Source organism: Urocampus carinirostris, chromosome 11, assembly GCF_059441175.1.
Source record: "Urocampus carinirostris isolate Australia breed hairy pipefish chromosome 11, RoL_Ucar_1.0, whole genome shotgun sequence".
NCBI classification, from domain to species: domain Eukaryota; kingdom Metazoa; phylum Chordata; class Actinopteri; order Syngnathiformes; family Syngnathidae; genus Urocampus; species Urocampus carinirostris.
This window is the reverse complement of record NC_142359.1, coordinates 24,095,495-24,116,884: the sequence shown is the minus strand read 5'-3', so window position 1 is coordinate 24,116,884 and position 21,390 is coordinate 24,095,495. Positions and strand designations below refer to the sequence as shown.

Below are 21,390 nucleotides of genomic sequence, written 5' to 3'. Positions count from 1 at the left end.
CTTCCCTCTTTCCTTTCGTTCTTTCTTTCATTCTTTTGTGAAGCCCTTTGAGACTTCTTGTGATTAAGGGCTATAGAAATAAACATGACTTGAATTTCATTTTTCCTTTCTTTCTCTTCTGTTCTCTATTTTCTTTCTTATCTGTTCTCCATTTTTCTTTTTTTTTTCTTCCTAGTTGCACACTCCCTCTTTCTTTTTTTACTTTCTTCCTTATTTCTTTCTTTCTATTTTGTTTCTTTCTTTTTTTTCCTTTGCTCATTCTTTCCTTTCTTTCTTTCTTTCTTTCTGTCTTTCTTTCTTTTTTTTCTTTCTGGACAAAAGCCCAAAACAACATCTTTGCAGGACAATCCACACACCTGACAGCATTTACAGTGTTGATATATAGCTTTTAAATTTGTTTCCAAATTCCGCCAATCACCATCGTTTTTAAGAAGTTTCATTTTGCTGGATGGGATGGAACCGATCCCTCATAAACCCTTTCCGGCTTGGACGCAGCAGCAAGAAAACATAAGACCAAACATTGTGCAAAAAGACAAGATGTAGAGTGTAATGTCACGTTACTTACAGTTATCTTTCTACAGCCACTGGCGAAACAATCTTTTACAGCTCTTTCTTTTTGGAGACAGCAGAAAAGAAATTGCTACATGGAATGTATTCACACCGTCAGGCTTTTCGCAAAGAATAAAAGCATCATGGGAAAAAAGTGCATATATCAAAGAGACATTTTTGGGGGGTTGGAGATAAGACAATCAGTCAATTCATTTTGCTCTACATTCAATTGTAAACCCCGTCTCACAAATGACCGTGTGATTCCTCATTGAGGACAAAATCAAGAAATCATTCACGTCTTTCTCATTTACGGGTAAAGTCACTCGAAAGCGAACCTTTTAAGACATTGCCGACAACGGCCAAGAGATGGCAGTATTGCTAAAGTAAAACGAACCGAAGCACACTTAAGGTGCGGTTGCAATTTGTTTAAAATCAATCCATCGATAAAAGCGATCGCGTCAGGTGTCGTGGTTAGCACCACGCCAAAAACGAGATCGATGACGCCGGCGCCCCCTGCAGGCCGTGAAGTGAATGTGCCGTGCGATTCCGGCACGTCGCCGCCGATTTACTTGCTAGGCTACATGTTTTGTTCATCACGTACGACAGATGAATAAATGATAGAAATATATAAAACGCTTTCGCCGTCGGGCGCTAGGTGGCGCTCTCGCCGGCTTGGGAGCGCCCGGTGCTGCGGTCAGGGCTGGTCTTGTCTCCGTCGGGCTTGCCGTCCACGAGCTGCTCCAGATGCCGCCAGCATTCCATGCGCTCCTGCTCTCGCTCGTTGTCGCTGAAATCAAATGAAATAAACACGTTGAAAACCGATTGGTATTTCGGCGACGGTGCTCTCATGGTTTGGGTCATGGGATGTGTTCCATCTAAGCTGCGCGCGTGCGCAATTGGGCACTGCTCGCACATTCTCGGCGCACAAGAAAATCTAGCCAGCGCACAAAAATGAGGGCTCAAAATTACTAATTAAGAAGCGACTTAAGTCAAAGTTACAGTGCATGAAGGTAAAAGTACACGGGATCCCCTGACGTTGTGTCCTAAATGCGGTATTTTGAAGTCGAGTCGAAGTAGAACAAAGTTGAGTAAAGTTAGTAGAGTTTGTCGAGAACCGGCTTCTTCGGCTCGGCTCACTAAAAGAAACCGGCTCTTTCGGGTCCTAAACGGCTCTTCGGGCTGTTGTTGCTTCTTTAATCCCAACATGACCAAATATTATGTAAAATTATGCACAAAATGACTTAAAGAAAGGGGGGAATAGAACAAAAAAGAAAAAACTACCAAAATGAACAAGCAGTGAAAAGCTGAGAAAAAAAGAAACAAAAGGAAGAGAAAAAAAGAAGGAAAAATTTAGAAAAAAAGTCAGAAAAAAGAGAAAATAAAGAAATATAGGAAAAAAGTAAATAGAGAACAAAAAGAAAAAAGTAACAGCTCGGAAAAAATAAACACAATGAGATTTGTTTTAAAGGTATTTAAAAAAACCATGGAAAAAAGAAGAAAAAGTTTGTGTTGCATTCAAATAATTTCCAATGATATCAAGTGAATCTTGTTGCCAACATTGTACTTCCACTAAAAATGTGATGAAGTACAGTTCTGTATCTTGCAACCAACTCAATAAGCCCCCAAATGTTAATATTATCCGACAACATATATCAGGAAATAATTAGAAATGGATATCTTGTGAAAGAATTTTAAGAACAAACGACATTTGTAGGCCGTACAACCTTTGCAATAAAAAGTACATGAGTCAATTCATTCAAAAGAGAAAAATAATTTTGCATTGCCGAAAACTCAGCAAAATGTCAAATTTTGGACATGTTTGATAATTAATTATCTTGCCACACTTGGGAGTGCCGTTGCTCACTGTTGTTTCAAGCGTTGCTCACCGACTTTGTGTGAACGCTCAGACCCGTGGAAAATTAGAGGGAACATTGGTCATGGGTGTCCAAACTTTGGAGAACGTGGGCCAGATTCAGGAAGTTGAAAATGTGTGAGGGCCGAGTCTTCAGCCTGGTATTCTTTGAACAGTCTTTAATTAATTCACCCTCCGTAAAAGGTTAGCAGTGCTTGGCGATCAATGTCACGACCTCATAGCTCGCCTTTGTAGCATTTTCATTTGACTCATAAGGTCTCGTGAAAAAGCGCTGCTGTGCCGTTAAACAGCTTCCACTTGCTTCACATTTTCACAGCGTTATTTTCCAGTTAGCTTTTTTGTAGTAGGCATGTTTTGTCTGGCAGTGCAACTTCATATCATATCCAAATAAACATGACCTGACTTGACTGAACTTGACTTGACTTGACTCAAAAACAACCACAGTCTCATGTACAAATTAGGCAGATGGAGTTGTTTAAGATTTTGGGGGAAAAAAATACTTCAGTTTCCACTTGTCCTGGAAGCGGCGGCCCTCACAGTCAACTTTCCTTTTTTTTATTTACAGTTGCCAGGTCAAAAATGGGGTGGGCTAAAAATTTCACAGAAAACTAAGGGGAAGCTGGCCAAAAGGCCACTGTCATCATCTAGTCAAATGTTGATTTTTTGTTGTTGTTGTTGTTGACTATGTATGCATATTGTTTCCCAAGCAACATCCATGGCGGCCTGGTCATCCTGGACTGGGGATTACCTCTTTTTTTGTTTTTTCCTTTACCGCATTGAGATTTCAGAATAGTAGATGGTGTAATTGTGGCCTATGCAGTCCTTTGAGACGTTTTGGGATTAAAGGCTATGCAAATAAATGAGACATGGAGGACACCAGAAGGCGCAACACGTGCACTTGAACTCACCTCTGTCTCTCCGCCTTGTAGGACGTCGCCAGCAGCAGGAAAAGCTCGCTGTTCATCTTCATGAAGTTGTTGAGGATGTTGACCACCAGGGACGTGATGAGTCGGTGTGGGAGGGGCCTGGTGGCAGATATGGGTGGAGTCATTGCCGGGCCCCTACACCAAAACGCTGCGCGTGCGCCACCTACTGGTTGGATTGGTCCTTGAATTGCTTGCAGAGGTCGGCGAAAACCAGCGGCAGGATGACTTGGCAGTTGTCCTCGATCAGAGCTAGGACGTGTTCGCTGTTCCACAAGTAACAGGCTCGCTCCACCACCTGAGGGGTTTTTAAGGGTTATTGTTCTATCTTCGTTATTCATTATCCATTATCCGTTATCGGTCAGTTCATAATACGCTACAAAGCCAAGGAGCCGGGACTTTCACTCTCAGCCAAAAGGCCAAGCTAAGGTCCTAGTCCTAAAGCCTTGCTGCGATCTTCAGGCAAAATCATTCCACAGTACACAGTCCAAATAAAACAGCCAAGAGGCAACTTCACAATTAGTACACTAGACCAGAACCGAGGTCACAAGAGAACGGGATTTATCGTCTCTGACGAGGCTCGTGCTAACGCTAGCCAGCCTCTACTTTATGTCCAGATCAAGTCTAGCTCAGTAGAAGTTGGGGGTGCCTATACTTCTGCAAAAGCCCATACAGGCTCGTTCTCCATAGACTACATAATTGACTACATGACGAGAGCCAGGTGATGGATTGTCGGCAATTTATCAAATGCCTAATATTGTCTGGTGAATTTAATTGAACTTATTGAAAACCTTAGCAATATGAGCAGAAAGCAACCGGTACATTTTCTAATAGCTGGCAGTAACCTTTAAATTTTAACAGGCACAAAGGTATAAAATAATTTGAAAGTAAAATGAAATAAGCTTATGACATACAGTACATGCTAACATTTTGACATTTTAAAGCAGTAAATGCTATCGCGTACTCTGTTTTTACCCATGAAACACAATCTGTCTCCAGAATATTCAAAAAGAAAACCATACTGTGGGGAATAGTACCAGATTGCATCACAGACGCGTCTGTTTTTGGTGTTTTATTGGTGGCTGCAATGAACCAAATTCCATTCACTTGTTAGCGTTCCTCAAGGATTAGAGGACACTTCAACGACCTGGCATTGACACTAATGGTACGGAAAAAGAAGTGTAGGGTTTTGACAGCAAACTTGCAATGCTGTTCAATTCGAAAGTATATATTGAGGATTCGATATGTGGGTGAAAAAGTTCAAATATTTCGTGTATGTTGTAAATATTGAATAAAGTATTGTCAAACCTCCTGTTTTGCTCCCGTTATGTATTACCGGAATATACGGGAGACAGAGCGTGGTCGGAGATCGGAACAAGTCAGGTAGCCAGGACAGGAGACGGACATGGTCGGAGATCGGAACAAGTCGGGCAGCCGGGAAGGGAGACGGAGTGTGGTCGGAGATCAGAACAAGTCGGGCAGCCGGGACGGGAGACGGAGCGTGGTCGGAGATCGGAGCAAGTTGAGCAGCCAGGGCAGGAGACAGAGCGTCGTTGGAGATCGGAACAAGTCGGGTAGCCGGGAAGGGAGACGGAGTGTGGTCGGAGATCAGAACAAGTCGGGCAGCCGGGACGGGAGACGGAGCGTGGTCAGAGATCGGAGCAAGTCGAGTAGCCAGGGCAGGAGACAGAGCGTCGTTGGAGATCGGAACAAGTCGGGTAGCCGGGACGGGAGACAAAACATGGTCGGAGATTGGAATAAGTCAGCTAGCCTGGATGGGATATGGAGTGTGTTCGGAGAGCGGAACGAGTCGGGTTGCCAGGTCGGAAGATGGAGCGAGGTTGGAGATCGGAACAAGTCAGGTAACCGGAGACGATCAGGAAGCCAAGGACAGGGGATCAACACAGGAAACAGGGGGCAGAATCGAGCAGGATACAGGAACAGGTCAGGAACAGAACAGGAGCCGGAGTAAAAAATGCTTGCCTTGCATGTGCGGAGGTTCACTGACGGACTGAACGAGAATTATGTGCTTAAATAGGAGGAGGACAAATTAGAGAACGAGTGGCAGCTGGGGCTGAAAGAGTGAGCGCAGGTGAGGGCAATTGACAAATCATGACACTAATTACATGACACTAAGGGCCTTATAAATGTTTCCAGATGTCACCGCATTGTTTTCGATTTAGAGCGAATGCATTGTTGGAAAAAGAAGCACGCTGTTTTCCTCAGTGCCACACACACACACACACACAAGCCGCTTTATATTTAAAGCCGCAGTGTTTAAATTGTAGCTAAAGAAGTACGGGCTTGCAGTCAGGGATTTACGGTAATATGGAAAATTAAAGACTTATTGTAGTCGTCAAATCACCTACACTGTCCCTTAAAAGCGAAGATTTTCAATTCATTTGGAATAAATGCTATCGTTGTGAGTGTCCAACCTGGAAATGCGGACTGCCAATGCAGTCGGCGACTTTCTTGAAAAGCGGCTCCTGGATCCGGACGAACTGGGCCGGGTCGATGATCTCCAGGATCTGCTCCAGCTCACCCAGGAAGACCACTTCCTTCCTCGTGCAGGTCTTGGGCCAGTACTTCAGCAAACCTTTGATGATCTGGAAATAGGAGCAACACGTCCCAAATCAAACGAGAACTTTTGGCCTAGGAACTTGAGATTGAAATTTATTATCTGAGGAGCATTTTCCACAATGGATAAGGCTCACGTCCCAAATATACATAATGCTAAAAGATAGAGTGTGCAATTGCACACACAAATGTAGAAAATCTTTAAAATTGGATTGCAAAATTTCCCGTCTTGAATTCTAGCAAGAAAATGAGTGTTGATTCAATACTTTTCTTTTATATACACATACGAAAACGTTTTGTGCCCCGTGACCATTTCCCGAATTTTCTTTTCTAATTCATTGGTTGTTGGGATCAGCGATTTGAGCAGACAAACACAGTGAGATTTGACAGACAAAGTTAATAGCCATACATTAAAAAAAATGGAAGATCTTGTTCTTTGGATTGACAAACAGTTTAAACATGACTCCAACTTACATGTTCAGCACAAGTCGGGTCTTTCTCAATGAACTGCACCACACAGTAGGTCAGCTGTGAGGGACACACACACAAACACACAAACACGTTTGGTAGTGTTATTGACTGCGATCCCTGAAGTTAATATATATTTAATATATTTTCCTACATATAAAATGACGTTTCATCATCGAGAAAATTCAGTCAATGTGTACTTAAATGATATCAGGCAGCGACCATTAGTGTGTTACTGTGTGCAGTTGTCAAGTGTTGTTGTCCGTTCCAATGTTAGCTGCCACTGTATATGTACACGTTAACTACGGGGTTCCTTCATGACAAAATTCTGTCAGTGTATAGTAATACAATGTCCTGTGGTGTCCGGTAATAATGCCTGTCCTTGTGAGCACATGTTAAGTGGCATTTTCTTGTCTCAATGTTGGCTGCCTTTGTATATGTGCACGAGTAACATGTACTGTGGCATTCCACGAGAGTCAAAATTGTAGTTTGAAGATGTCCTGCGGTGTCTGTTTACGTGGTGAGTCTTTGCTGTGTGCATATGTCAAGTGTTGTTGCTCTTGCCTATGTCAACTTTTGTTGTATGTAATCACATGACATCCACACAAACAACACAGGCACACATATACTGGCAGCTGACATCGACAAGAGCATGGAATTTGACGTATGTGAACAGCAACAACATGCAACACTAACAGACCTTGTCATTTTATATATGGACAGAATTTTGGCACTACTTGAACCTCATGGTGAATTGTTGTGTGCATATTTCAAGTGTCATTGCCTCTGTCAATTGTCAGCTGCAGTTGTATATGTGCTCAAGGACTCATCTCAATTCATCCAAAATTCTGCAGATGTGTTGTTTGACGATGCAATGTGGCATTAATTAGTGTTGCATGTCATTTCTGTGCGCATATGTCAAGTGCTGTGGCTTGTGTCGATGTCAGCTGCCGTTGTATATGTGCTCGAGTGCTCATCTCAATTCAATGCAAAATGCTGCAGATGTGTAGTTTGACGATGCGATGTGGCATTAGTTAGTGTTGCATGTCATTTCTGTGCGCATATGTCAAGTGTTGTTGCTTGTGTCGATGTCAGCTGCTGTTGTATATGTGCTCAAGTGCTCATCTCAATTAATGCAAAATTCTGTAGATGTGTTGTTTGACGATGCAATGTGGCATTAGTTAGTGTTGCATGTCATTTCTGTGCGCATATGTCAAGTGTTGTTGTGTCTATGTCAGCTGCCGTTGTATATGTGCTCTAGTACTCATTTCAATTCATCCAAAATTCTGCAGATGTGTTGTTTGACGATGCAATGTGGCATTAATTAGCGTTGCATGTCAATTCTGTGCGCATATGTCAAGCGCTGTTGCTTGTGCCAATGTCAGCTGCCGTTGTATATGTGCTCGAGTGCTCATCTCAATTAATGCAAAATGCTGCAGATGTGTAGTTTGACGATGCAATGTGGCATTAGTTAGTGTTGCAGGTAATTTCTATGCGCATATGTCAAGTGTTGTTGCTTGTGTCGATGTCAGCTGCTGTTGTATATGTGCATGGGTACTTTGGGTTGCAGAAGCTCCAAAATTCTGTCTATATATAAAATAACAACGCATGAATACGAAAATCCGGCTGTGTAGTTTGATAAAGGCATGAACTCCATTAAAAAATGGACCAATCTAGTCCTTATATTGATTATATACATGGCGTAGGGACAGAATTTTGCAACTAATGGAAGGTCTTTTCATATATACAGTAGAGAATTTGGGTACTAATGGAATCCCATTTGAAAGTGGCAAGGGTGCATCACCACAACACAGCACGGCACAAATTGGACGAGGACAAAAAGCAAGTGACGGCCTCCCCTGCTTTTCTTTTCATCAAAAGAAGAGTAAAGTGCCGTGAGATTAGAATCGACGCAGGGATTTGTCAAACTCTTTGAAGTTTTGTTCCAAGTCTTAAGTTGCATTAAAGCCGCCCTGTAAACACGACGACCTTTTGTGGGCGTCGTCAAGCGGCGGATTACGATACTTCCAAAAGGCACGGTTTTCAGCTTCCCATTTCCAGCCCTCCAGAGCCAAAATTCCCGTCACCGACGCCCTGGGAACGTCGTCAACAAACGGGAGCGCTCGTTTTCCGGACTGGGCGTGGCATGGAAGCGCAGATTACACGCTTGTCTCCCTCCCACAACATTATTAGACTTCAAACAAACGCCGTTAGGATTTACCGGCCATACTTTCCTCTCTTTTGTTTGCGTTGCCACCTAAACATTATTCGTTAGCTATTAATAGCTGTGGAGTCCCTCAGGAATCTGTGTTAAGACCTTTATTATTCTTATTGTATATAAATAACTTATGTAATGTATTATCAAAGTGAAAATCTATTCTATTTGCTGACGACACTACAAAATTAGGCTTGCAGGCAAATTAGAATTTGCAGATAGAACTTACAAAAGTAAAGAATGGTTTGATAAAAACTATCATTAAATGTATGAAAAACAAAGGTTATGGTATTTGGGTAATCAATTAAAGACATTGACATAAAAATAAAGATAGGTAATGTTTAAATAGAAAATGTTAAAGAGTTTAAATTCCAGAGATTCTGGTAAATACATATAAGTGTTAGTGTTTGTGCCCAGTTCAAACCCAGCTAGGGGCCTTCTGGTCATAGGTGTGCCCAATCAAAAAACACTTGTACCACATGATCCTGAACCTTTTAAGAATAATACTGACTAGCAAACTTTGTTGGGTCATTAGCATTTTTTAGTTCTTCTGCCATTGTCATCATGGTTGTCATTTTCACTTCCAACACACAGGCGGGATTTTCCGAGTTTCCTTCTGGTTTTCTGTAGCCTCTTTTCCAGTTCTGGCCTTCCTTACCCGGCCTCGCCCGGCCTCTTCCAACCTCCTCCGGCCTTTTCCCGGGTACCTATTCCATTCTAGGTTGGTGCTGCGTCTTGACATCATTTTCGCGTCATATTTTGCTCCAATCTTTGGTGTGAACCAGAAGCACACTCACACTCAGACAAGCGACAATGGGTGTTTTGGCAGTGACGCACGTGACGTTTTAAGAGTTCGGTCCGGGATATAGAACCTCAACAGAGAGGGTACCTAAGGCAAGGATTCCAAGGACTAAGAACCGGTTACTTTTTCATAATGGAAAACCAAAAAAGGCAACCCAAGAGGCAAGGCGAGGAAGGTAGTTTAAAAGGGGCATTTGTTACACTGCTCCATGTACTTCCCAGTTTTGTTCTTTGTTTCTGGTTTGTTTTTGCCACTTGGTACCTTATTTTCTAAATATATACATCCCTGTTTTTGAGCACCCCTGCCTCTAATTCCTGCCTCCCCCACATGGCTTGATCACCGCCAAAAACGAAACAATAAGAGCAATATCTCATCTCATCTCATCTCATTAGCTACACCGCTTATCCTCAGTAGGGTCGCGGGGGTGCTGGAGCCCATCCCAGCAATCATCGGGCAGTGGGCAGGGGACACCCTGAACTGGTTGCCAGCCAATCGCAGGGCACACGGGGACAGACAACTCACTCGCTCATTCACACCTAGGGACAATTTGGACCGGGCAATTCACCTGAAATGCATGTTTTTGGATTGTGGGAGGAAAACGGAGTGCCCGGAGGAAACCCACGCAAGCACGGGGAGAACATACAAACTCCGCACAGGAAGTCTGGGGCTGGAATCGAACCCACGCAGGAGGTTCCCAAGACATGAACTGTGCCGCACATGCGCTAACCACTGTGCCGCCGTGCTGCCCAATAAGAGCAATATAGACTTGCTTATTCAATTATAGAAGAAAGCTTTAAGGATTGTGCATAACACTGGGTACAACAGACATACAAACAAACTATAAAACCCAACATGTGAAAATTTGAAGATAGAGTAAAACCTAAATCCTTATTATAAATAAACAAAGCGAGTGAGGTGTTTTAAAACACGGACTCAAAGGCTCAGAGACCAATTATTCCCCAGGGCCATCACTATCCTAAACAAGAGCACAAGACGGCGTCAAACAAGTGCAGAAAAAGTGAAAGTTTTTAAAATGTTTCCTTTCACAAAAAGCAGTTTTTCTCAGTTTTTTCCATGTATTATTTTTTATGTCCACTAGGTTTTGTATACAGTTACCCAGTGCTAAATCTATTGCACCCTGGTCATCCTGGAAAGGGGATAACCACTTATGAGGCCCCTTTTGCATCCATCAATCCATCCATTATCTGCACCGCTTATCCTCAGTAGGGTCGCCGAGATGCTGGAGCCCATCTCAGCTATCTTTGGGCAGTGGGTAGGGGGCACCCTGAACTGGTTGCCAGCCAGACAACCGTCCACTCACTCATTCACACCTAGGGGCAATTTAGACCGGACAATTAACCTGACATGCATGTTTTTGGAATGTGGGAGGAAACCAGAGTGCCAGGATGAAACACACGCAGGTTTATTTTCCTCGTGCTGAGGTTTTTGAGTTGTTCCTTGCCCTCATGTTGGTTTAAGATCAGGGGATGGTGTCATTGTAACCTGTGCAGTCCTTTGAGACATTTTGTGATTAAGGGCAATACAAATAGATGTGACTTGACATGCTTACGTCCCAATGCTCTTGGAAGTGTTTGAAGGGAGCTGGCTGCCCACCAATCAACAGCTGGTTCTGTCCAAGACGCCTTTTTTCTCTTCTACTTGTTCAATATGCATTTTGGATGGATTCTGTGTTGTTGACTTCAAATTTGTTGCGCATAAAAAAGTTTCAATTGTTTTTTATTTGATCTTTTTTTGTAGAGTTATAAAGATTTTAGTTTTATTTCATGTGTTATTCAGTGTTACCGTGTTTATACAAAAATGTAAAGTTTATTCCTTTTTCTTGTATCTCTCTTTTTTCCTTTTGTTTTTTTTTTCCCTCTTATTTAATTTATTAAACTTTCTTATATTGTTTACTGCTTATTTTTTAAATTGTTATACTGTTTACTCTTTATATTTGTTGCACTTCAAGTGTAGGATAAATCTGTTGCTGGCGAGGTGCAATAAATATGACAACATTCAATTACACAACTCCCTAGGAGTCTGTCCCTCTCTATTCAACTCACTGAAATGCTGCTCAGAAATTTTCTAATTATTTGACATACAACTCTTCTTTTAAAATAACAGAAATTCTTACTTTCCCGGCCAACTAGTTACTTTTACTATAGAGTAATTCAGTTCCTAACTTAGTCACTTTTGGAAGAAGTAGTGAGTAACTCCAAATAATTACTTTTTTTAAGTAACGCTGTGAATAATACACACTGTCCCTTTAAAACACTAGTCATTTTGATGGAGACGCACTGACACAACGCAATTTTATGAATAATAAAACACTGCCATCTAGTGGATAACTGGCTATTATTAAAGGGAAACAAGGTGTGTAAAAAAGGTACCTGCAAGTGGAAGACGGACAGAGACTTTGCACTGTGGAGAGGGATGAGGACTCGAACCAGGAATTGTTTGTGTTCGGCCTTAAGGGGCTGAGCGAAGCCGTTGATGATGCTGGGCGACAAAACGAAGAAAGAGCGAATAAAAGGGAAATTTGCTTTCTGTTGTTATAGAATTACAATTGCCCTTTATTATGATTGATAACAAAATCGTGGACATTGATGACGAAGAGATCGTTCCCCTGAGTCATTTTTCCGTATTGGGTGATTATAAACCTCATAAAACACAACGTGGCGCCTATTTACTCACAGTCAGACAGATCGTGTTGAGTAAAAACTAAGATAATTTGTGTAAATGTTATCGAGAATAACATTTGCCAGTGTACTGCAACAGTTTTTGCAATCTACGCTGACGTTGTCGTCTGCTACCAGTGACCGAGACGATCCAGATAATGGCAAAAAAGGAATAAAAGAGAAAAAAGGACAAAATAATGAAGAATAAAATGGGAAAAAATAAAGAAAGAGGGAAAATAAAGTCAGAAAAAGAAGGAATGAAAGCAATAGTAGTAAATGAGACAATAAAAAATAGAAAAGTTAAAAGATTAAAAGAAGAATAAAAAAAGAAAGAAAATGAACCAAAAGACAAATGCAAATCCCTCCACATTATCAAAAATGCGTATTTATGATAGTTAATGTATTTCTACTTTATATTTAGGTTCAAATGTTTTCTCTTTATTTTTTTTTTTAGTATTTCACCACCAGAAGGCGCTAAATAACACGTTCCCTTTAGAAAATATATACAAAAAAATATCGTAAAATCCAAAATTACAGGAAAGTTATAAACCAAATTGAATAAGCAGTAGTCACCACGATGACCACAAATAATAAGAAAAACTCTCGACCGTCAAAATGATCAATTTTTTACTTTATGAACATAATTACAAGAAATTGCCTCAATTTCTTTTGGAGTAGCGCTGACCTGAACAACGTAAATTATTTGAATGTGCAGATAACAAAGATGGATTATAGTTCTTCTTGTACAGTGCCTTGCAAACGTATTGGCTCCCCAAGAACTTTTTGACATAAGACCATAGTTCGGGCTTCAAACTTATCGATTAAATAAAACACGATATATTTTCTAAGAATCAACCTGTGAGACACAATCGTGAAAAGAAACCAAATGTGTTCAACATTTTATATTATGCTAACAAATAAAATATTGAACAGTGAATGTTGTACAAATAGTGGCCCCCTTTTGAGTTAATGCAACCTTATTTTGCTGTAATCACAGCCACAAGTCTTTTTGGGTATGTCTAAGATTTTGTATATCTTGAGTTTTTCCTATTCCTCATGTAGGTTTTAGATCAGGGGATGGTGTCATATTCATCTGTAGTCTCTAATAGTCAGTGGTCTGTGCTGCCCTTTCAGACGTCTTGTGATTAAGGGTGACACAAATAAACTTGACTTGATTTGAAATTAAAGACATTCTCCCTTACAAAAGAGCTGATGTCCCTTAATGTTTGATGATGATCATTTCTTCACAGCATTTTTCAGATCTTTCCCCAAACACTCTGCAGGACTTAGGTCTGGACTTTAGCTTGGCCATTCTGGCACCTTTTTATTTTTAGTTTTGAATCATTTTATTGTAGATTTTGCTTTATTTTTGAGACTTTGTCCTGTTGAAAGCTAAACCTGTGCCCCATTTTCAGGTCTCTTGCAGACTCTATCGGATTTTCTGCCAGAAAGGCTGTATAATTTGCTCTATCCATCTTCCCATCAAGTCCAACGATCTTCCTAGTCCTTGCTAAAGAAAAGTAACCCCACAGCATGATGCTGCCACCACCATGTTTGACAGAGTGGATAGTGTTTTCAGTGTGATGCGCAGTTTTACTCTTACCCTTTGCATTCGGCCGAAAATGTTAAATTTTGGTCTCATCTGACCAGAGCACCTTTATACACATGTTATTTGTGCTTCCCATGTGGCTTCTTGCAGACGTGAAATGGGCCTTTTATGGTATTTTTTTCAGAAAGGGTTTTCTTAAAGCCACCCGTTAACAAAGGGATTTATGCAGAGTACGACTAATAGCTGTCATCTGCACAGATTGTCCCACCTCAGTTGTGTATGCGTGTTGGTTATCCAAAGTGATCATGGCTCCTCTTGATTGCTTCTCTGATAAGTTTCCTTGTTTTGGCCGAAAATTCAGACGGACAGCCGGTCTTGGTAGGTTTGCAGTGGTTTTATGCTCTCTCCATTTTAATATTATTGCTCGCACAGTGCCCAGGGAGATGTGCATATGTTGCAACATCTTCTTGTATCCCATCTCTGCTTTGAAATATTTCACGACATTTTCTAGGACCTGCCTGGTGTGTTCTTTAGTTTTCATAATAATGTCTGTTCTGCAGTATCTCCTTTCACAGACGTCTCAGCCTGTCACAGAGCAGTTGAATTCTAACTGAGACTTAATGAGGTTCACTCTGTCACTGTTTGTCGTTTATGTCGACATTGGTTCATTCAGAAGTCATCAGGGAACTTCTGGTCAATTGGCTAAGCTAAGAAAACAGGGGCCAAAGTTTTTGCAACACCCACTTTACAGTGTTTTCATTGTAAACATAATGTAAAATGTTGAAAAAATTTGGTTCCACTACACAAACGTGTCTCTCATGTTGTTTATTTTCCGTTGTTTCAAGTCTGAAATGTGGCAACATGACAAAAAGTTCTTAGGACACTGTATATTAGCAAGCAGTTGCCAGAAGCTCAAAGGACTTTTTTGTGTTCACCTGCCAAGAATCTCCAGCAACTCCTCCACACCATTAAATTGCTCCGCCTCAAAAATGAACCTGGAAAACAAGATGTTGCTTGGAGGTTAATATTATTGACTGAAAAGAGCCGGTTCGGCAACGGCTACCTGAGGAAAATGTAGTTGATGTGCTTGCGGATGTAAGCTCGGAGACCCAGCAGTTTCCCGTAAATGCGGTGTAAAATACTCTTGAGGTACTCACGCTCCCGAGGGTCTTCGCTGTTGAAAAGTTCCAGGAGCTACAACGCAAAAGCCCATTTATTGGATTACAAAATGCTCCAATTCAAAGGTGTGGAGTCTGTCTTATCTAAAAATAGTCCCTTTCTTATACAGCAATCTCTTCCTGTATCGCTGTTTACTTTTCGTGGTTTTGATACTTGGCAGATTTTCTTTGTGCATTGTGTTCTGCATTCTGATTGACTAAACAATTAACCCGCCTCTATCCACCCACTTTACGTTGTATACGTACGTAAAACAGCTTGATGTGCAAATATTTTTGGATGTCAACTTATCTAAAAGCCAGTATGTCAAAAAAACACCCAGGACCCTACAAAGCACCAAAAGACGGGTAGAGATGCTTTCTATCACCTACAAAGTTGGACTTCCTAACATCCTAAAGGAAGGTAGAAGTATTCTTACACGACATTTCTGTTTTGCCAGTAATATCAAATGATGGCGACCTATATAAAGTAAAGTGTACAGTTTTGAAATGTTCAAAATTAATCTTGAATTAATTTTTAATACGGCCTGCCAATCAAAACTGGCAAAAATATGATGATAATATATCGAAACTGTGCTGTTTATTGCACCTTTAAAGCAACTGTTTTTATTAGATAAATAAGCTACTCAATTCAAAATGTAATTCATTGCTAAAACTTGATTTAAGTTCATTAGTAAGAGGTCTACATGAATATTCTGTGTTTATTTGAGCTTTAAATTGAAAGTGTAACAAAATGATAATCTATCCAGGTTTCTCGCGTCACTTCCGGTTCCGCCAGGTCAATATGAACAGAGACTTAGACAACGTCTGACAGGACTGTTGAATTTCCAATCCATCCTCATCCATGTTGTAGATCAACAAGGCAATGCCTTTTCACCATCCAGGGAAGGGAATTAAAGCTTTCATCACACGTCCCTTGTGGTCCTTCTTTGGTGGTTAAGCTAGGAGGTCGTATCGATGACACTAAAGTCACACTCATAACTTCTTGGGCCAAATTGAGATATTTGGTGATTTATCTGGACAAGTGCCAAAGACGGTCAATTTCGGATAACGCCAATAGTGCAAAATTATTTTGGAAATTATAATTTGACAGTACAGAAATGATTTGTAAAATTGTGTGTTAAATGAATTCAGTAGTGAAATATAGCAGCAAGATAATTTTTTTAAATTACTATTCGACTGTACTGAACTGATTTAAAAAAGACTTCTATCTCCCTTTTTATCAATTTGTTCTTTGGTTTCAATGTACAATACAGTATTATATAAATAAATAAATGAATAAATAACGAGGTTTGATTAACGCGGGACCTTTTTGGAACACGAACCGCATGAACAACGAGGGATTACTGTACCAGGGTCTCAAACTGTATTTTCTTGGGGGCCGTCAAAGCTTGGGATCAGGGTGAAGCTGGGGCAGTCCCATCCCTGGATGGAGCATTCATATCGAACTCTTACATTAAACTATCAAGAGAGGGGCCTCACAATATCGTCCCGCAGGTCACAACTGGCCCTCGGGCCACATTTTGGAGATCTCTATCTCATTTGTTGGGACGACTCAGACTCATAAATGTGCCAATGTGTGACCCAATAGTCTTATCTGGTTCAGAATCAATAACATACGCAATAGAGCTTATGGATAAGAAACCGTCAAGCAAGGACAAGTAATAGGCTTAATCTAAAAACCCCATGACGCAGGAAGTGGAGGAGAGACCAAATACCTGGAATACAAATCTCTGGTCCACATAGCGTTTGGCCACCGGGGGCTTGAAATCAGGACTTTCCAGGAACCTCAGGAAGAATTCATACACCAACTAAGAAGCAAACGATAAACTTTATTAGTTTTCTTCTGCCATATTTTGCGGCAGGGAGGGTGGAGCCAACCTGAAGATGCGGCCAGGAAACTTCAAGCGGAGGATCGTCCTCTTCCGGGTCAAACTCCGGATTTTCGCATGGCGGGAGACAGCGGAAGATGTTCTCTGAGACCTGCCGCCAAATGCCGTGAGAGAGTGTATGGGGATCAGAATCCAACCCACATTTTTAAACATTTGGTCTGCCAGCCCCCTTCCGGGCAATATTTTACTGATAATGGATGATGGCGGCACAGATGCCGTTCATATTAGGTGGAAAGAACCGGGGAAAAAGGCTGCAACGCATGACACAAATTAACTCTGGCCTCAATAGTTCACTGGGGATAGGGGATCGCAGCCAAAACTGGCCAGTTAATTTTAGGTAGGCTACCTTGGCACACTTTAGAGGTCTGAATCATATATATATATATATATATATATATATATATATATATATATATATATATATATATATATATATATATATATATATATATATATATATATATATATATATATATATATATATATATATATATATATATATATATATATATATATATATATATATATATATATATATATATATATATATACACATATATCCTTTACAGCAGGGGTGTCAAACTCATTTTAACTCGGTGGCCACACGATAGAACAAACATTCTGTCAGGGGCCGGAAGATTAGATTGAAAAGAAAGAAAAAGAAATAAAGAAATAAGAGAAAGAGGGAGGGAAAAGGAAAGAGGGCAGAACAAAGAAAGAAAAACAGAGAGAGGGAGAGAACGTGACAAACAAGAGGGGCAAAAGAAAGGGAGAGGAAGAAAAAAATCCAAAGAGAAAGAGAAAGACAGAAGTAGGGAGAAGAGAAAAGAAAGCGCAAAGGGTATGAAGAGAGAAAGAAAAAAGAGAAAAAAGGAAGTTAGAGCAAACGAGGTTAAAAGACACAGAGAGAGAAAGAGAGAGAGAGAGAAATAGATACAAGTACAGTGTCTTTGTGAGAGGCACCTGGCTTTGGCAACATCAAGTTGACATATTTCAACCTGCAGCTTGTTTTTCTTTTGCGCTTCTCTGAGTGTTGTCTCACGGGCCGGATTCAATCCCTTAGCGGGCCTGATCTGGCCCGCGGGCCACCTGTTTGACACCTGTGTTTTACAGTATATGGAATCTCATTAAACAATCTATGTTCATTGTTTAAACACTTATGAAAACCCACAAAACAGACTTAGACCTTCCCCAATTTTTTTTTTACCCAGGAACCCTAGCAAAGCAACTAGAGCAATTTGATTGGGTGAGAGGTTAGAATGGGCGATGCTATACACAGAACAGGATGTGCGCACTCCTTCTTCCTGCCCAGCTCCATCTGAATTAAAGGTAAATACGTTGGTATCCTCGTTTGCAATATGTTGTGACATCTTTACAAAAGGACTTTGCTCGCACCTATTGATGAAAGCATTATTTAGGATAAAAACATCAACACTCTTTCGTAACTGCGGGAGGCAGACGAATTTAAGCTTTATATCGGACATTTATATCATTATATTTTATTATTATATATATTATTATTTCATAGATTTTAGCAAATCATTATCGGTTTTATCGAATCTTGCCTTTGAATATATGAGTGGTGTGGCTCTCCCAAGATAAAAATCTAAATATTTTTGCTTTTATGGCTCTTGAGGTGAAAAAGACTCCCGCCCCCTAGTGTACAGAATGGCAAAAAAGATTTAACGGATGGCGTCAGTGGGCCTACCATCTTGATGGCCTCCGGGTAGAGGGGCTCGACGAGGACCCCTCGACCGGTAGCGACGTTCTCCACCAGCTCTTTGAGGGCGGCGCGCTTGATTTCCTTCCCGTTGAGATCGGCCACGCAGTCCAAGAAGTCGAAGTTGACGCAGCACTGTTGAAGTTTCTTGCAGAAAAGTTCGTGAAACTCGGCCGATGAAGCGTCTGCCGGCAAAAAAACCCAGCCGGTCGGAGGAAAAAAACGGCGACAACACAAATTCATGTTTGCAAACGTCAACGGGATTGAAAATGTTGGAATTGTGTCTTCCTTTTGTGTCTATAAATAAAACGTCTTTCTATTCGTGTCAAAATTCAGCCAATGTGTTATTCGATGATGGCATGCAGCATCTGTTAAACATTGTTCCTGTGTGCATATGTCAAGTGTCTGTGCTTGTGTCCATGTCCGCTACCGTTGTATATGTGCATGTATGCATTCTGATTTATATAAAAGGACGTTCCATGAGTGGCAAAATCCCACAAATGTGTAGATTGACACTCTGTGCATGTAGGTTTTGCAGTGTGCATATGTCAAGTGTTGTTGCTTTTGTTGATGCCAGCTGCTGTTGTATATGTACATGTGTACAGTGCCAAAATCGTTCCCATAGTTTTATCATGTTATGTGACATCCGTTAGTGTTGTTAGTAAGTGCTGTATATATATATATATATATATATATATATATATATATATATATATATATATAGAGAGAGAGAGAGAGAGAGAGAGAGAGAGAGAGAGAGAGAGAGAGAGAGAGAGAGAGATGGATAGATAGATAGATAGATAGATAGATAGATAGATAGATAGATAGATAGATAGATAGATAGATAGATAGATAGATAGATAGATAGATAGATAGATAGGTATATGCATATGTAGTTTGACACTATATTGAGCATATGTAGGTGTTGCTGTGTGTATATGTCAAGTGTTGTTGCTCATGTTAAAGTCAGCTGCCATTGTATATGTGCATGCGTGCTATGTGGTCCCGTTGGTGACAAAATTCGGTCGACGTGTAGTTTGAAAATGTCCTGCGCCAGTTAGTGTTGTTCATTTTTTTCTGCGTGCATATGTCAAGGTTTGTGGCTCGTGTACGCGTCAGCTGCTGTTCTATATGTGCATGTGTATCATGGGGTTCCGTTAGCGCCCAAATTCTGATTATGTAAAAAAGATGTTCCATGATAACAAAATTCGGCCGATTTGTACTGTCATACAGCATCCATCAGTGTTGTTGCTGCGTGCATATGTCAAGTGTCTTTGCTCATTCAATCTCATCTACCATTATATATGTGCAGGTTTCATGAGTGCCAAATTTCTCCCATTCTGTAGTTTAACTATGTAATGTGTGTCTGTTCGTGTTATGTGTTGTTGTTGTCTGCATTTGTCAAGAGTTGTTGCTCTTGTCAGTGTCAGCAGTCGTTGTATATGTGCACTCTTAGTTTGGTTTCTGTTATTGACACTATTCTGATTATGTATAAAATAGTGGCGATATTCTAACGATGTGTAGTTTTACACTGTCATGTAACATTCATTAGTGATGCTGTGTGCATGTGTCAAGTGTACGTGCTAATTCAGTGTCATCTATCATTGTACATACTGTATGCAGGTGCAGTATGGGGTTCTTTTTTTGCAAACTATCGCCGGCGTGTAGTTTGACACTGTCATGTAACATTCATTAGTGATGCTGTGTGCATATGTCAAATGTCCTTGCTTATTCAGTGTCATCTACCGTTGTATATGTGCAGGTGCACTGGTTGCATTCGTGCTAGAATTCCCCCTTTAGTTAAGTGATGTCATGCCGTATATGTTGTTTGTTTGTTAAGTCAAGTGTCTTTGCTTTCTTCGATTTCAGCTGCTGTTGTATATGTGCCAGTGCAAGCGCATAACGGACCTTTAAGGAGAGGAAGCGGCGTGAGCTCCACGGCGGAGCTCTGGTAGCGGAAGTTTGAGGAACTGGGCGACCTCCTCCGGCGCGCCCTGCGGATGGAGCGTCGCACAAAGCCATCAACCTTCTCCGCCGACGGCACTGAGAAGCTGCTGGGTGGCGAAGACGGGCTGGACGCGGGGAGCTTGCCGGCCTCCATGCTGGGCTTTTTTGGAAATGGGGGGCCTCGGATCCGCACACAGGAATCAAGGCAAGGGAGGAAATCTTTCCAGGGGACAGATGCTCAAACACTCCAGTTAACGGCTCAAGGAAACGCTCACATTTGAGAAATGACTCTTCCTAAAAATGGCCTAGCTTGTATTAAAAGATGAGGAAGAAACCCGGGCAGGTTGTGGCCTCCCCCGGATGCTGGTCCTGATGTCCGAGCGTCCTCCTGACGCGCTGATCAGGGCGGGGGGGAATCGAACCTCACCTCGCAGCTGCGTCTCGCTGGAGAGCAGGAGGGAAGGAAAAACAATTCACAAATTCACAAAGAAAACGGACATTCGATTTTCGGGGGGCAAACGCTGTCCCCCGTTTGTCGTTATCAGAAAGGGGCAAGGTTCTCCTGGCTTTGACTCAGGCTTAACCGCCCCTCCAGATGTTGAGACGAACTGTAGCGGAAATACACATTTTTTCTTTCACAACAAGATATACAAACACGTCAGAAATCGTTAATAACCGTTAAAATAAGAAAAACGTACTCTTTACATTTTCTAAAGATTTGTATCCAATGAGAAACAATTCCATGCGAAGGTTTGTTGAAATGATGAAAAGCACTCTGAGCCATGCTATTTTTTATTTTGAAAGAAACCAACAAAACACTCGCTCACCTATTTAACTTGATGGAGGAGAGCCGACGTTCCATACGTTTGGAGGATGACGACAACGAATGGATGGCAGACCTCTCTCATTCATCTTATTCCCATACCCATCTATTCATACGTTTTTCGATCATTTCGAATTTAATACATTGTATAACAGTTACTGTACAGTCATTGTTTTTAAATAATATAATGCTACATCAT

General features: G+C 41.1%; 1 protein-coding gene across 1 annotated transcript; it reads right to left on the bottom strand.

Annotated features, from left to right (window-relative positions):
* Positions 1-518: 518 nt before the first annotated feature.
* LOC148356848 (serine/threonine-protein phosphatase 2A 56 kDa regulatory subunit beta isoform-like) lies at positions 519-20,951 on the bottom strand. Its single transcript, XM_088347863.1, has 12 exons — positions 20,330-20,951; positions 18,410-18,606; positions 16,691-16,792; positions 16,528-16,620; positions 14,698-14,828; positions 14,570-14,629; positions 11,798-11,906; positions 6,397-6,450; positions 5,781-5,951; positions 3,516-3,643; positions 3,331-3,447; positions 519-1,336 (listed from the first exon to the last, which is right to left on the bottom strand). The coding sequence occupies exons 1-12, from the start codon at positions 20,520-20,522 to the stop codon at positions 1,201-1,203; spliced, it is 1,491 nt and encodes a 496-aa protein (XP_088203989.1). The 5' UTR covers positions 20,523-20,951; the 3' UTR covers positions 519-1,200.
* Positions 20,952-21,390: the final 439 nt, after the last annotated feature.